The following is a 17085-nucleotide window of genomic DNA, read 5'->3' as shown; positions in this document are numbered from 1 at the left end:
CCTCCCCCCCCCCCCCCCCCCCCCAGCCTCAGAACTGATCAGTCACTCCCCCTCCTCCCCAATGCCTGAATCTTATGCCTGGCAGGGTTTCATTTGCGGCACATTTTAAAACTTGCTGCAAAAGTCATGGTGTATATTTAGTCCCCAGTTCTGTTTCTTTGGGTTTGCTTGTCAGAAAAGAGCACCTGTGGTCTCCTTTCCCAGACAGGGTGCTGGAGTCCGGATGGCAGCCGCTTACTCTTCACAGTCCAGGGGGAGTCGGTGATTTATTCCTTGTCTTTCTTGGAATACAGCGGTGAGTGTGGGTGAGGCAAGGCGACATTTGCAGGGCTGCGTGGAGTCTGCGAGCTTGCCAGCAAAAGAAATAGTTTTGAACAGAGAGTGAATGGACGCTGTTTTGTTTTTAGTAAAGCAAGTGTCTAGTCCTTGAGGCTGTGGTGGTGTGCTTGCATGTGGATGGGCAACACGTGGAAAATGTTTTAGGAAACAGAGGTGGGGAGGGAGGAGTAAGATTTGTAGGTGAGGTTCACCACCTACAGAGAGCCAGTTTGGTGTAGTGGTTAAGTGTGCGGGCTCTAATCTGGGAGAACCGGGTTTGATTCTCCACGCCTCCACTTGCAGCTGCTGGATGACCTTGGGCAAGCCATAGTTCTCTCAGAGCTCTCTCAGCCCCACCTACCTCACAGGGTCTGTTGTGGGGAAGGGAAGGGAAAGGCGTTTGTAAGCTGCTCTGAGACTCCGAGTGAAGGGCGGGGTATAAATCCAATCTCTTCTTCTTCTTCTTCTCATCTGCCACCCTGAGTGGCTCCTGACTCTGTTGTTTGACTTGTACAGATCTGCAGATTTTGCATTGCTTATTCTGCTCCCCAAAGCAGAAAAATGTAAAGCAAGCAGATTAGTGGAAATTTACTTGGATTGTAGAATTTAGCTTTCTTTGGCATGGTAATCAGATCTTTAAGTGCAATTATGCAGGCCCAGTCCGGTAGGGAGCCGGGGAAATGGGATAAGGCAAAAAGCTTCCAGTAGACTAAATACAAAGCCCACATCCAGATTCTTAACCCTTAATCCCCCCTCTCACCCCTGGCTGCAGGGACTGGAAAAGAACCTTTGCAGCTTTGTATCTGCCTGAGTGTGTCTCTGTGTAATTTGTACTGTTTGTTTATATGCTTTGTCAACCCCCTTTCCATCCAAAGATGCTCAAGGCAGCATACAGGCTTATAGTCAATTAAAACCAACTCCGTTGAAGCCATGTAAACAAACACAGAAGTAAACGCAACAAGCAGCAGAACAAAAAACGTAGTGCCCATCTTCATAGAATGCATGTGCATGCTCAGAAGTATACACACCTTGTGACATTCTTGCTATAGCATGTCATGCTGCTTGCTTGAATTTTCTGTGGCTCTCTGCTTGTGGCATGTTGTCTGAGGTCTGGTTGAAGTCCAGATGGTGGTGACGCTGGGCGGGACCCACTGTTCCAGTAAAACTTGTCTTTGGAGGGGGGGGAGAGAGATTTTTGCATTTGTGTGTGTGTGCACGCGCGCGCATGTGCACCCATGCCTGGAAGTCATGGGGACCTCTGGCGACTCCTGCTGGGGCGTGGAGAACGTTCAGAGAAGTGGCTTGATAGCCTTCTTCTGCCTCCCGACCCTGGTATTCTTTGGAGGTCTCCCATCCAAATACTTGTCAGGGTCAGCCCTGCTTAGCTTCCAAAATCTGATGTTCCAGGAACTGTTCTCACAAAGACAAAGGATACAGCGCAACAGAATCCTTTGGTTTTGACCTTGAGCACTTGGGGCTTTTGCTTCTCAAGGCGGGCATGGTGACTTCTTGATCCTTTGCAGCCTTACAGTTCTCCGTTTGCATGACGTTTTGCTTCTCACCCTTCCTCTGAGGTGCTCAGGCGAGCCCGCCTGGCGTTCATGGTATCCTCACGACAGCCCCGTGAGCTGTGATAAGCCGAGGGAGGGAGGGAGGGAGGGGGGCCTCTCCTGAGGCCACCCAGCTAGCTTTGGGTTTTGTACAGTTATTATTTCCTCAGAGCACTTCTTGCAGCTGTAAGACTCTACCCTACTTAGCGCTTACCACAAATATGCCCCCCCCTCTTCAATTTCAAACCCAAGACTTCCTTGGTTTTGGGTGCCCACAAAGAATTGCTAGTCATCCTGCTCATACCATTCATTCTCCCCAGTCGGCACTTTCTTCTCTGTTTCCTTTTTGTTAACTTCAAAGCCAGTCTTCTGTCGTCCTGCCTTTCAGGTGAGCAGCAAGGGCGGGTCGGTGGATCGAAAACGGCTTCCATCGTGGCAGATCTGTCAGAAACCAAATTCGATACTCTTTACGGGGAGGAGAGGTGAGACAAAACAGACCACGGGCAAGACCGTGTGTGTTTGTGTGTGTAACAGGATTCCATGCAACTGTAGCACAAGCAGGGGTCATTTCGTAGAAAAAGAGGTGCAGGAGCTCATTAGCATAACTTATTTGCATATGCCACACCCCCTGACATCACTGGAAGTGTGTCAGAAGGCAACACCCACCGCTCAGGCTCCACTGGACTGTTTTGGATTGCTAGCTATTGGGGGGGGACGTGCAGATCTGTCCTCGCAGAGGAGGGAGAGCTTGTACCTGAATAAAACTTGGTCTTAAAGGTGCCACTGGACTGTTTTGGACCAGGGGGCTGGGGGGGGGTGTTCTGCAGCTTACTTGGCTGCTTCTTTCTCTGACTGAGGGCTGCTGGGAGCAGGGGGCTTGTTGCATGTGCCCGCCCTCTGGGCTCTTTACTGCCGGAGCTCCACTCCTGTGTGCTCCTGCAGGAAATTACCCCTGAGCACAAGTTTATTGTTAGTGGCAGCTGCCAGGTGCGGCATCCTGTCAATCTTGGCATCAGTTTTGAAAGGCAGGATTCTAGCTCTTGATGGTGCAAAGGTAAGCTAGCAAATAGGATCAGTGCTTGGTACAGTCTCAGGGGGTGGAGAGGAGGTCTTCCTAAAGCACATTTTTTCCCCCAGTGGTCAGAAGGTCTCCCCTCTGGTTTTTGCAGTTATTAAACATTTATATCCCACCTCTCCTTGTGGTTCAGGGTTGCTTACAATAACAGTTGAAAGCATTTTAAGTTAAAACCAAAACTAAAATAGCTTGGAGTTTCCTCCAGGCATGACCCTATTCACTTTCCAGCTTATCTGTGCAGTCTTGAGGGCTAAAGACTTGCTAAAGAGAGCCAGTTTGGTGTAGTGGTTAAGTGTGCGGACTCTAATCTGGGAGAACCGGGTTTGATTCCCCACTCCTCCACTTGCACCTGCTGATGTGACCTTGGGTCAGTCACAAGCTCTGGCACAGGTGTCCTTGAAAAAGAGCAGTTTGTGTCAGAGTTCTCTCAGCCCCACCCACCTCACAGGGTGTCTGTTGTGGGGAGGGGAAGGGAAAGGAGTTTGTAAGCCGCTCTGTGAAGGGCGAGGTATAAATCCAATCTCTTCTTTTTCTTCTTCTTCTTTTAAAAATGGGGTTAGGGGGGAGAGTAAAACCTGAAGTTCACAAGATGTCAGACTCTCTGCACCTCTTGGAGAATACACACCAAGTTTGGGAATGTGTTTGTTTTAAGTTTGTGGCTATATCTTTAAAAATGTGTAGGTATCCCCCCCCCCCCAATCCTTTTAACTCTCAGCCACCCTTATTGTTCTGGACCTCCTGAGTGTGCTCAGTCCCCCTGAAGCTGTTTGGAGGTGGAGCTCTTTTCCCTTTGGTTATTTTACAAAGCTGTGTTTTTCCTGCTTCCTTGGGGGGAACCCCTTGAGTAGATGGAGGCCCTATTTTACCTGGTTGGGCTGCTGCTGTGGTTGGCCCCGGTTATAATCACCTTGCAATGAGGAGTGATTCTCTGTGTGCGCGTGACATTCTTGCCACGTCTTCCGTTCCTGTAGTGGCCGAAGCTTGAATGCTGGTCTTTCAGGCTCACCATGAATATCCCTCGCCTGGCCTGCCGTGGCTCTCACACCATATCCTTGTGTTTCCAGGATTGGAGGGGAGGTGCATTCCATGGTCTGGGATCCCAGTGGTGAGAGGCTTGCAGCTGTGATCAGAGGTAAAAATCTTAGAAATGTCGGTAAGAATAGGGCAGATGGACAGGGCATGTGCATGCAACGCCCACATGCAGTGAACAAAAGGTAAGAGTCCAGCTCAAAATGCCTTATCCTAAGAATCTGAGCCGTAGCTTACTGTCTTCTGCAACATTCTAGTCCTCGTGGCTGCCAGGAAACAGGCTTGAACGTATGTCAGTGGCTTCTAATGATGAAGCTAGAGGATGCTGGGGCTTGCATTGGTCAAGGAGGGTGTTGTGCTTCGTGGCCAGCAGGATAAATTGGACAGAATTCACTTTTCTTTAATGATGCCTTCTAATAGACTTTGATGCTGACCCGATCATTTAAGCGCAGCTATGTCATTGGAGCTGTGGGTCAAGCAAAGCATCACGGCGTGAATTTTTCTTCTGCTTCCTCACCTCCCAAGTGTTTGGACAGATCCTCACTATTTTCCATGGTGTGCACACTCACATGCAATAAACACACGTCTTGCCAAGTGAAGACTGTATGCACTTGGTTTTCTTCGGTGGTTGGCCCTCTTTAAGGTATATACAAGCTGAGGTCGGGAAAGGCTCAGCCCCTTTACTCTTGCATGTTTCAAGAGGACAGGCATGGGGAAGACATACACCATACTGGACAAGATAAATGTTGTGCTTTTGTCTGTGTGTAGCCAAGTCCAGGAAGCCAAATGAGAATCGGCCCTTTTGTTTTACCCGACCCTGCTGAAGGGATGTCACAGCAATGCCAGGCATGAGCACGAGAGCACAAAAACTGCTTCTGCTTGAGGGGGGGGGGGCCCTGCTTAAAATAATTCTTCCCTAATCTGCATTTTAAAGCATTCTGTGATCCTCTTTCAAGCCAGGGCTTCAGAGACAAAGGTCCAGGCCACGTCTTTGTTGTTCAAAGTTTTTCGTTTTAATTGGATTCCTAATCTGACAGTCCTTCTCGAAGCCCTAATGCATTATGCGAGCACTCGTTCGCCGCAAATGGGCTGAGGCCGTGTGGCAGGAAAAGAGCCCTGTAGGATGCAGAAAGGAAGAGAACACCAGCATTCAGGTTGGGCTGCACTCACTCTTTGCTCCCAGAATCACCTCTGAAGGCCAGACGACTTTATGTCTGACATGAGTCGGGGTTGACTAGTGTTCCCAAATGGTCTGGGCTTGATTTGGCTCATGAGCATGTTGCGGGAGAAGGAGGAGTAGCTTCACACATACACACACTCTGCAATAGTTTCCCAAGCTGAAATGGTCACAGAGGAAGCCTATTTGCCCTGATAGCACATAAGAACATAAGAGAAGCCAATGTTGGATTAGGCCAATGGCCCATCCAGTCCAACACTTGGTCACACAGTGGCCAAAAATACCAGGTGCCATCAGGAGGTCCAGCAGTGGGGCCAGGACACTAGAAGCTCTCCCACTGTTGCCCCCCCCCCCAGCACCAAGAATACAGAGCATCACTTGCCCCAGAGCCCCTATCTATACCTTGTGGCTAATTGCCACTGATGGACCTCTGCTCCATATGCTTATCTAATTCCCTTTTGAAGCTGTCCATGCTTGTAGCTGCCACCACCTCCTGTGGCAGTGAATGCAATGTGTTAATCACTCTTTGGGTGAAGAAGTACTTCCTTTTATCTGTTCTAACCCGACCGCTCAGCAATTTCATGGAGTGCCCACGAGTTCTTGTATTCTGAGAAAGGGAGAAAAGTACTTCTTTCTCGACCTGCTCTATCCCATGCATAATCTTATAAACTTCGATCATGTCACCCCTCAGCCGTCATTTCTCCAAGCTGAAGAGCCCCAAAGCGCTTTAACCTTTCTTCATAGGGAAAGTGTTCCAACCCTTTTATCATTCTAGTTGCCCTTTTCTGCACTTTTTCCAATGCTATAATATCTTTTTTGAGGTGTGGTGACCAGAACTGTACACAGTTTTGTACCTCCCCTTGGAAACCCCTCCCCCTAGAAGTGCACAGCAAGGGGAGACTAAACGTTCTCCTCCCCCCACACCATGCTCATAAGCTGAACTGGGCCCCAGAGCATTTAGGAATGTAAATTCCCTGACATATCTGTCTGTAAAATGGGTCAGGGAGCCCCAACTTGTAGCAGACATAACATCTAGTTTGGCCCATAGTCTACTTTCCATAGTAGTGGCTTTGATTTAGCTTTTGACACACCTTGTGGTGACTCTCCATTCATTCAAAGTTGGAAGGAAGGAAAAGGCCACTTGTTTATTTAAGATACTTACAGGCCTGCCTTTCTTCCAGGTGTTAGCCATTCTTCTAGATTCCTACTGAACGATTGCTTCTTTCTCTCCTCCGTCTCCGAACATGCAAACCACCCCTTTAGACTCTGTCAGACTTTTGTCCATAGTCCATCTGCATGAACCCCACTTGGTTCCCTTACCCTTATTCTTTTTCCTTTTGTTTGACAGGCTTTTCCGACCAGAGGATCATCATCGCAGTGTTTCGAACCCGCAACAGCCCCGTATTTGAGCTCTTGCCATGGTTTGTATTGGCACAGTTTTGGTTGCTTGGCTGCTCGTAAGCTGGAAAGGGGTCCCGGACTTCCAGAAGCCTCGTGTCTTTTCTTGCCTTTCCGTGTTGCATTCCAGGAGGTGATCTTGTCAAATTCCACCCAGTCACGGAATATTTATTAAAATTTAAAAATATTTTCTATCGTGCCCTTTCAACAACTTGGGAAGGCTTATGATAAAACTGAAGGATGCAGAGAAGCCGTTATCCAAGGGCACCCAGTTGTCAAAGGGGAGGAAAATACAGAACATTCAGAAAGTAGCCTTGTACCTGTTCAGTCACTGAAACCACCATTGGCCAAACACCCCTCTTTAGCAAGGATGACCTTTCAGAAGGTTGACAAAGACAGAACCATTCAGAGAGCCACCAGGTGGGGACAGCGATGCTACAGACTCTTGAATGCATTGCTGACAAGCAAAGCCCGCTGTGATGGGGGCACCTGTCAGAGGAACTGTTTGGCTGAATGAAGCTTTCATATGGCCTGCTATGGGGAGAAGCGGCCCACTAAGTATTTGGGGGGAAACACTGACTTGCTCAGGGCTGCTTCATGCCCGTGCTGTATGGATACTACTTTTGTGTAGGAAGTTCTGCATACCCCCCCGGCTTTTGCTGCCGCATGAGAAGAATGCGTGTGTGTTCTCCTGCACTTACGTACAACAGGATGCTGCTGTTGGGAGCAGGCAGCAGGCCTGCTCTCCTCAAAACCTGGCTCCTGTGGTATCTGAGACCCCATGCCCCTGTATTGTCCGTTCACTTCCTTGCGCCCTCCCTGCGGCTCACCATCTGCCAGCTGTTTAATGTTTTGAAGGCCTTCAAGGGAGATGGGTGTATTATGCAGTCAGTGCTTACAGAGCAAAACATTCTGAGCAGTTCCATGAGGGCACTGAATGGTAAGGGAAGTGGAATCTAAGAAATAAATGGATCTGAATTCCTATGGCGTTAGGGACAGGACTTGCTCCCAGTGGGGTTCTGGGCCCGCTGCCAAGTCCTTCTTCCGGCCTTTAAAGCCCTGAATGGTCTGGGACTGGAGACCTGAAGGAGACCACTTTCTCCCTTACGAATCTACGTGGATGGTTTGGTCGGCAGGAAAGGTCCTGCCTTTTGTTCTCCCTCAGTCAGAGGCCCAGCAGGTCGCACTATAGGACTGGGCCGCCTTGGTGGCGGCGGCGCTAGTAGCATAAGCGATGTGGGGTTGTCTCCCCCATGAGGTTCCTTCTGCTGCCTCCTTTGTTGTTTTTTGCTTCAGAGGGCATTGGGGCCACGCGGATCCTGAAATGTATCAGTGGCACTGTTGCTCTGGTTTCTTTGCCCTGATTCTGATCTCGGCCGGGTTATTTGCATCAGCTTTATCAACTGATTTGTGGCCTATTTTAAACTAGTGTTTGATTGTGGAGCCCAAAAGTGAGCTGAAAATAATCTGAAGTAGCTGGAGGGAGACGTGAGAGAAACAGAGGACGGATGTGAGCAAATACACAGTGGCTTCATTTCCGTGGGGAGGGTTCCCTGGGTTTTGAGGGTGGCTTGGAAAGAGGCGAGGGAGGTGCCCCCGTGTAGCTTTCCTGGCCTCTGCAAAGGAGGCAGCAAAATGGGCAGCGTTATAGGAGGTCTGGGGGGGGGGCTCTGCCTGCTTTCATGGGGCCCCGGCCTCGTGTGAGCCCTAGCGTAGTTGCCAAAGCCTGTAGGTGTCCCTTGCGCTAAGAATACCATTCTCTCGTCTCCTTCCAGCGGTTTCGTCCAGGGTGAAGTCGGCGCGCAGCCCCAGCTGGTGGCTTTCCACCCTCGCTTTAAGAAGGGAGCCGTTCTGACAGTGGTGAGTGTCGCCTCCAGCCAGTATTCCCTCTAAGCTGCATTACTGTGAGCTAGCTCACCGTTTTTCAGCCTCTGGCTCACACATTTTTGTCTTCGCTTAGTTAGGATGGCTCCAGAGCGAACTAATTTATGCAGCAGCCAAATCACTCGCTTACAGTTTTAATGCCAGTGGTTCACAAAGTAGAATTTTTGCTCACAAGACTCCACAGCTTAGAGGGAGCCTTGCAGTTGCAGAGGATTTCGAGGGGCCTGTGGGAGTGCCAAAGGCAGCAGTTGCTAGCCGGTCTAAGCAGCAGCTGGACAGAATTCACGGGGCACGAACCTAGTAGGAAGTGGATCAGTGATGCGGGTTAAGTGCAGCCGATCATTCAAAAGACATGTCGTGCTTTAACTGGGAGGAGGGCTTTGGCCCACGCTGGCCCGTCTGAATGACCATGAGACCAGCATTGGCTGTGTAGTCACCATAGTTCCTCTTGTTAGTTCAGGGGTGCCGAGACTAGAAATAGTTGAGGGATGGGTTTTGCACACAGTCGGGGTCTCCCTACTTGCCATATCTTAGGTTGAGGGGAAAACTGGCCAGGACGGATTGGTCATTTGCTCAGGTAGGTTGCCTTCTAGCCACAGATGTAGTTTAGTTTGTGTGTATGGTTTGTGATTCTGCTCTGAACTGATCAGCAACCTGAGAATCTCAAGTTTTATCTTTCTTTTTTTTTAAATTAAGTTTCTAATCCCAAAGCACTCTCTCAAACTTCTGGTAGATGAGCCATGTTTTTTATCTGAATTAGTCTAAAAGCACACTGCACTCTTTACAGCTAGAAAGCCCTTTATGGTCAGGGGCAGGGCTATTTTTGGGGAGGAACGCACAGGAATGGAGTTCCGGCTGGCTCCCAAGTTGGCCACACCCAGCAGGAACTCATTGGCATAATAGGCCACACCCAACAGCAGGAACTCATTAGGACTGGCTACATTAGGGGTGTGTGGCCTAACATGCAAAGTAGTTCCTGCTACAAAAAAAGCCCTGTGTTTTGACAACAAACAAGGTAAACAGAATAAGAAGCAAAAGGTGGGTGTGGCTGGATGACCACACTTCTGGTAACATGGGGGTGCGGCCTAATATGCTAATGAGTGGTGCAGTCAGGGAGTGTGGCCTAATATGCTAATGAGTTGCTGCTGCTGGGTGTGGCCTATTATGCTGATGAGTTCCTGCTGGACTTTCCCCCCACATGTTCCCCAGAGAGCAGGAACACAAAATCTTCTAGCATTCTCTGGCCCTAAAGAGGCCAGACTGGCCACCACCAGGGCTTGGGCCTTTTCTGTAGCAGCTCCACACTGGTGGAACAAGCTCCCTGAGGACACCAGGGCCCCGCGGAACCTACTTCAATTCTGTAGGGCCTGCAAGACGGAGCTCTTCCACCAGGCATTTGACCACATTTAACATCTTGTTATAACATTGGACCCTCCCTGGGATATTTTCCACCAACTACGTTTGTACTAACTGATGCCTGTCATGATAATATTGGGTTATGATTCACCGTTATATAGGAATGTATGTATAGCAACCTTAGATTTTATGTGGTTTTAAATTGTTTTAAAATTTTTTATATAAGCCACCCTGAGCCTGCCTCGGCGGAGAGAGCGGGGTATAAATCCAATAAATAAATAAATGAAAGAGGGTTCATCTGGAGCATATAAGAATACACATTGTTCACCGTCAGAGGAGTCCTTGCCCTATATTTTTTATTCTGTATGCTAATGATCCCACATTAGCGTCCTGTACTCACAAAGCAGCATACAGAGACGTACTAGGCAACCTCCTGAGGAAATTCTGCCACTCACTTTTGGTTGGGTGTGATTGGTTCATTCAGTCACTCTGAATGCAAAACTGTAGCAGAATTATCCTCCCCTAGATAGAGCGTTGACCCTGATCTGGATAACGAAGACAAGCCCGGTCTCGTCAGATCTCAGAAGCTAAGCATGGTCAGCTCTGGCTAGTCTTTGGATGGGAGACCTCCAAGGAAGTCCAGCGTTATGACGCAGAGGCAGCAAAGGCAAAGACCACCTCTGAATGTCTCTTGCCTTGAAAACCCTACAGGGCTGCTGCTATAAGTCAGCTGTGGCTTGACGGCTCTTTCCACTACCAGAGCTTATCAGAAGGTGGCACTCACAGGACAGTAATTCATACAGAGACACTGTGGCAACTTCTTCCGTCATGGTTTTGGGAACTTTAATGCATTCAGTTGCACTGATTTTTTTTTTTTTTTTAACGGTAGTCATTTTCTTTTGGCACACACTCTTTTCCACTGGGGAGTTATTGCCTTGAGGCGGCAAAGATGGGTTCAGTAGAGTTATGGCCACTGAAACCTGAGAAGTCGGCTCAGGCAGAGAGGGCTCATAGAAGTGAACCAGCAAGGGCAGGGGTGGGGGTGAGCAGTGTAACCCTTGACCAACGTGGCCTTTTTCTCTTTGTCTTTCTCTTAGTGCTGGTCAACCGGAAAGGTCAGCCATATCCCCTTCTTCTTTGAGAACGGTCCGTTTCCCTCTTTTAGTTCTCCGCAAAGTCCCCTCCTGCCTTTGGGCAGTCGATGCAGCACCCGGGAGCAGCCGTTGTTTTCGGAACTCTGAATTTCAGCAGGCCGGCCTAACGTTTTCGCCACGCGGGCCTCTCTCCCCCTCCGGCAGTCTGGGCGGCTGGACAGCTTTTCATCGGCAACCTGACTTAACTCTCAGTCTGACTTGGGGAGCGCATCTTCTTTCCACTCGGCTTGGATTACCCGGCATCGTTGGATATCTAACGTCTCCGTCGCCTGAACGACGACTGCCCGTTTGGGATGGAACATTTTGTAACTTTACCTGAGGCAGGAACTAAAAATAAAAGAGGAGGACTGCTGTCAGTCTCCTAGCACAGATCCTGGCTCTGTGCAAATGCAGAGACATTTCAGCACCTCTGCACCAAACCTGTCTTGGGGTTTTGTATAATCAGGATTCAGAAGCGATCATTTCAGGGGAAAATAAATGGGAGTCTTTTGACACATCCAAAGTCTAGCGAGTTTTTATTCTAGCGTCAGTTTTTGTGTCCTAGATCCCATTTCATCAGATTCAGGGAAGTCTGTTCTGAGTGCACAAGTACAAATTCCAGGGGACTTAACTGGTTGTTCAGGAATCAGTTCTTTCTCTGTGGAACGGTGAGTTTCATAAGAATATAAGAGAAGCCAATGTTGGATCAGGCCAGTGACCCATCCTGTCCAACACTCTGTCACACAGTGGCCAAAAATACCAGGTGCCATCAGGAGGTCCAGCAGTGGGGCCAGGACACTAGAAGCCCTCCCACTGTTGCCCCCCCCCAAGCGCCAAGAATACAGAGCATCACTTGCCCCTATCTATACCTTGTGGCTAATAGCCAGTGATGGATCTCTGCTCCATATGCTTATCCAATCCCCTCTTGAAGCCATCCATGCTTGTAGCTGCCACCATCTCCTGTGGCAGTGAATTCAGTGTGTTAACTCTTTGGGTGAAGAAGTCCTTTTATCTGTTCTAACCGGACTGCTCAGCAATCTCACTGAGTGCCCATGAGTTCCTGTCTTGTGAGAAAGGGAGAAAAGTACTTCTTTCTCTGCCTCAAAGATAGACAAGCTGCTATTGCTGGCATTGGAGGAGCTAGATTTGAGTCTAGCCGCACGTGATATTTTCAGTGCGTCAGCTTTTGAGGGACAAAGCTTTGGGGAGCTTTGATTCTCAAAAAGCTTGATGTCAGGTAGTTCTGCTATGCTCTTGGAATGTGTGGAGGGGGAAACCACCTTACTCTGCCTGCCTCTGAGTTTCACTGTCTGCGTATTATCTTTTCCTTGACCTTGGGATGCACCAGCTGCTCTGAGCTTCTGCTGGGAACCAACGGCTCTTACTTTTGCCCGCTTTCTTTCCCCACGCACATGAACTTTGCTTATTGGCTTTGCTTGTAAGGGAGGGGGGGATGTTTGATTCTAGTATAACTCAGGGTGCCTTACTGTTCCTGGGCATTCCTGACACAAACAGTACACGTGTCATAGTCCTGGTGTACCAATAAACAGAATTCTTCTGATGAAGCGCTGTGTTGTGTGACCTGACTATCGAACCCTGACACTTACGTCCCAAAACACTTGTTGGTGTCTGAGGTACTCCTGGACTTGAACCCAGCTCTTCTACTGCAGACCAACACAGCTACCCTCTGAAATATTGTTGACGTGATTTATTCTGGGGTGTGAGAGGTGAGTCAAGAATCCCTGACTCGCCTACTGGAAATGTGAACTGTTCAGAGGATGAGGTTCAGGGGTTGATATCCCAGAATGAAAGAGTCCCAGAGCCCAGCAGGAGGCGTGATTTTTGCCTCCTCTCTATTCTTAGGCTGAAAGAAAAAGAACACCCATTGGGGAGCATTCTGAGGGGAAAGTGAGGGCATAGCCTAATAGGTATACCTGACTGGGCCCAGAACCCAATTCTCTTCTGCCCCTCTTCTCTCCCTTCAACAGCCTGAGGAGGACTCCTTTATGAAGCAAGCCTCTAAGTCTAGAAGGTTCCAGGTGCAATCCCTGGCATTTCCATTTAATAAGATGTGTGGTGTGGTGACTAGAGTGTCGGACTAGGACCTGGGAGATCGGGCTTCAAATCCTGGCTCTGCCCTGGAAGCTCTCTGGGCCAGTCACACACTCAGCCTAACTTACCTTGCAGGATAGTCGTGAGGATGAAATGGAGGACAATGATGTCAGCCAGTTTGTATCCCCACTGGGGAAAAAAGCAGGGTATGAATGAAGTTGGTTAATTCAGCTTGAAAGCCTTCAAAGTGTGCCTGTTGATAGGCTGAATCAGGTAGGAAAGCCTTCTCTTGGCTTGCCTGGGTGCCCCTGGCCAAATCTGATTCGGCTGGCCGAATGAGCCCCAAATAGGCTTAAGTTGCCGAGAGTGGCATTCAGGGTCATTTCAAATTCAACCCGATTCGGGCAAACCGAACCGGGCCGAATTTTTTTTTTTTTGCACACCTCTAATCTATACTTAAGGAGCTGCGGAGGCTCAAGTGGTTAAGACGCTGAACTGCAGGCTGTGGAAGGTCAGTAGTTCAGCAATTCGAGACCCGGGTGCCACAAGACGGAGCGAACTCCGTCTCTAGTTCCAGCTCCTGCCAACCTAGCAGTTCAAAAGCAAGAAATTGCAAGTAGATAAATAGGGACCACTTTGGTGGGAAGGTAACAGCGTTCCGTGCGCCTTGGTGTTTAGTCATGCCGGCCACATGACCACGGAAACGTCTTCGGACAGCGCTGGCTCTTTGGCTTTGAAACGGAGATGAGCACCGCAACCCTAGAGTCGGATTCGACCGGCTTTCGAGCAAGGGAACCTTTACCTTTAATCTATACTTCTGTTGATAGAGCCCCAAATCGTATTTGCCTTTTTAGCAACTGCATCACACTGCTGACTCATGTTCAGTGCATGGTCTACTAAGACCCCTAGATCCTTTTTGCACATAATACCTCACATCCTGTAAAGCACAGGCCTGGATGTAATGATTGCATTGACTCCTGCCACTCCATGGAGTGCGAGATACTGTACGATTGGGGTAGGTAGCCTTGCTGTCATTTCATCCAAGTTTTGCAATCCTATCTTGAAAAAAAGGATGGAAGGAAAGCAGAGAGCGGGTGGGATATCATATACCCTTCAGTACATGTAGTCTCTGGGAGGGGAGGAAACTGTGGCTCAATAGGCCCTGGCATCTCCAGGAAAAAAAGGTCAGCAGTCAGAGTAGACAATACTGATCTTGATAGATCAAGGGTCTGATTCAGTATTTGGCAGCTTCATATAGATTTCTGTCCTATATGCTGCTGAGCCTGAAACCTAACAATTGGGTCATTTGCACATATGTGCACGCTGAAACTCAGTGCTTGCATGTGGGCTGGATCATCCTCCATACATGGGAATGTTAGAAGCATGTTGGGCTGTATAGTTTTGAGATGGGTATGATAGCTGATAAGAGTGAAGGGAGAGAGAGAAAAACATACCGTCCCTCCTACCAGGAAGCCTGGTTTGAAGTTCCAGCCATCAAATTATGGGTGAATTGATTCTCTGGCACTGATTTCAAGGTTGGAACAAACAAGGTTCCTAATGGGCAGGAGCTGGAGCTTTTAGTACATTGTGTAGTCCTTTATACCTTCCTAAGACTGGCAGAAACAGAATCATTCAAAATTAATCTATGCAAATGAATGTAATTTTAGGCCTAGCCCTCACCAAGGGAGTAAACTTGTGTTTGGGCTGTATCACATCATACTTCACTGAATGCTACATCATGCAAGAAAAAAGATATTCTCTGCCCATAGACGACAAGTTTGCCAGGGGAAAGGCTAGGCCAAAACTCTTCTTGACACGGAAGGATCAAACCAAGTTGGATGCAGGAAGATCCATGATCGGATTTCCAGTCTGTTTTCCTTTGCCAAAAGCCACTCTAGGAAGCCGCAATTGGAATCTGGACCAAGGAGGAAGGAGTTGGTTTCCCTTATTCTGTTTTGCTGATCTCGAACAACCCTCCAGAACTGATATCTGCCCACTTGGGGAAAATATACCGCCAATCTACACACTTTTAACTTTTCCTAATAGGGCAAATAACTTGCGGGGGTGAGGTTGGGAAAACTTCGCTTCCTTCCTCCTCTCCCAATGACATAATTCAGCTTTGAATTGGGACCCCCTGCAGCCGTTCTTTATGAAGGAAACTTGCACTGGTGTTCCAACCATGGACCCTCAAGTGTCTCCTCTGGTTTGGTTCTAACTGTTCCATATGCAGGTTTGGTTTTGTTTTTTGTTTTTTTTTAATGGAGGAGTATTCAGTCAGATGAGCTCTTGACAGAGCCTTATGGTGAGAACTAGGCTTTATGGAATACGGAGTCCCCAACCTTTTTGAGCCGGTGGGCAACTTTGGAATTCTTATACAGCATGGGGGGGCAGAGCCGCAACATGGCTGCCAGAGGAAGCAAAGCAAGCCACAAAATTGAAGCTGCAGCTTACCACAGTAAAGGTTCTTGTGCTCTGGTGGCAGCTGCCGCCAAAGCAGTGCTTTCAAAAATCTGCACAACCATTCTATCTCCAGGTGGCCAATTAGAAGCCTTGCTGGGCAAAAGCCCCACCCAATTTAAAAAAAAACCCACTTCACGGGAGCCAGGAAATGTGTTGGTGGGCAACCACAGGCACCATTTTGGGGATCCCTGGAGTGTGGTTTTCTTGGCATAGAAATTATTATTTTATTTTAGGCTGCAATATTGGACCTAATAGGGAGCTGCGGTGGCATGACGGAGTGAGCTCCCGTCTCTAGTTCCAGCTCCTGCCAACCTAGCAGTTCGAAAGCAAGAAATTGCAAGTAGATAAATAGGTACCACTTTGGTGGGAAGGTAACAGCGTTCCGTGCGCCTTGGTGTTTAGTCATGCCGGCCACATGACCACGGAAACGTCTTCGGACAGCGCTGGCTCTTCGGCTTTGAAACGGAGATGAGCACCGCAACCCTAGAGTCGGACTCGACTGGCTTTCGAGCAAGGGAACCTTTACCTTTATTGGACCTAATAGCTGGTACAGAAGAAAGGATTTCAGCAGGGCTCCAGTGCTAGGATGAAGCACCGCCTGTTGCCAACCTTCTTTCTTTCCGTCTGCCCCAGACTGCACCCATCCTAACAATAGTCTTCACTCCAGGCCTACATGACAGCTGTAGCACGAATTATTAAGATGTTCTTTGTGAAGCAAGACTGGCAACCCAGGGGAAGCAGTTTCAGAGAAGATGCGCAGTGGGCGATCTTTGCCTTGCAGCAGTGAGGGAACACGGGCCTCATGCTTTTAATATTACGAGAGAGCTGGTGGAATGACTTGAAAGGCGAGGTCAATTATTGAAATGATTTGGACTGATGAAATCTGAGGACCTAAATTGAACTCAGACTTTGCTTTAAAAGCATTGGGCTATTGAGTTTCGTACATCTCCTTAATTTAGACTTCCCCACTGTCCAAAGACTCATGAAGGGCAAATTATATTTTAGAACCTATTTTTTTAAAAAACAACCATGACATTTGAAGCCTTTAGTAGTTCACTGGTTGCCTAAAAACAAAACTGGAAGCAATGCAAGAATTCCATGTAATACTCTGGGCTTGGCTATTATGGGGAAACAGCATGAGCTTGCCACTTGCTTATTTATTTTATTTAGATGTTTATACCTTGCTTTTCTCCCCAGCGGGGACCAAAATAGCTTATACCATTGTTCTCCACTCTTCCATTTTATCCTCACAGTGACCACCCTGTGAGATAAGTTAGGCTAAGAGTGTGTGACCTGCCCAAGGTCACTCAAAGAGCTTCCATGGGAGAGTGGAAATTTGGACTTGGGACTTCTCGATCCTTGTCCGACATACCATGCTGGCTTTCATGGGGTTACATGAAATGGGCCCTTGTGTAAGCTCACCTATACCAATGGTAACCTCCACCTGGTGATTCTGGAAGCTGGTAGCCACCTTTTCATTGTCTTCTGTTTGTGTGGCCTTAATGCCAAAGACAAAAGGGAACCCTTAGCGTAGGAGTATAGCCACAAATATGTGTAATCTCACACATAAATAGTGTCCGTAGACCTCCAAACAAAAAGTAATTGCGGCAGAGGACGCCCACTGTGGAAAGAATAACAGCCGTACATCTCTCC

The 17085-nt window shown here is 48.4% G+C and overlaps 1 protein-coding gene across 1 annotated transcript in view; it reads left to right on the top strand.

Moving 5' to 3' along the window:
- Nucleotides 1-11293, top strand: part of AAAS (aladin WD repeat nucleoporin) — a 31945-nt gene extending 20652 nt beyond the window's left edge. Inside the window, exons 12-17 of the mRNA XM_015422219.1 lie at nt 205-295; nt 2257-2350; nt 4008-4075; nt 6498-6570; nt 8323-8407; nt 10885-11293. Coding sequence (XP_015277705.1) covers nt 205-295; nt 2257-2350; nt 4008-4075; nt 6498-6570; nt 8323-8407; nt 10885-11028 — 555 coding nt within the window. The 3' untranslated portion in view covers nt 11029-11293. The remainder of the gene's footprint in view (nt 1-204; nt 296-2256; nt 2351-4007; nt 4076-6497; nt 6571-8322; nt 8408-10884) is intronic.
- The last annotated feature ends 5792 nt before the right edge of the window (nt 11294-17085 follow it).

Source organism: Gekko japonicus, unplaced genomic scaffold, assembly GCF_001447785.1.
Source record: "Gekko japonicus isolate JY-2015 unplaced genomic scaffold, Gekko_japonicus_V1.1 scaffold459, whole genome shotgun sequence".
NCBI lineage: Eukaryota > Metazoa > Chordata > Lepidosauria > Squamata > Gekkonidae > Gekko > Gekko japonicus.
This window is presented reverse-complemented; position numbering and strand designations above follow the sequence as displayed.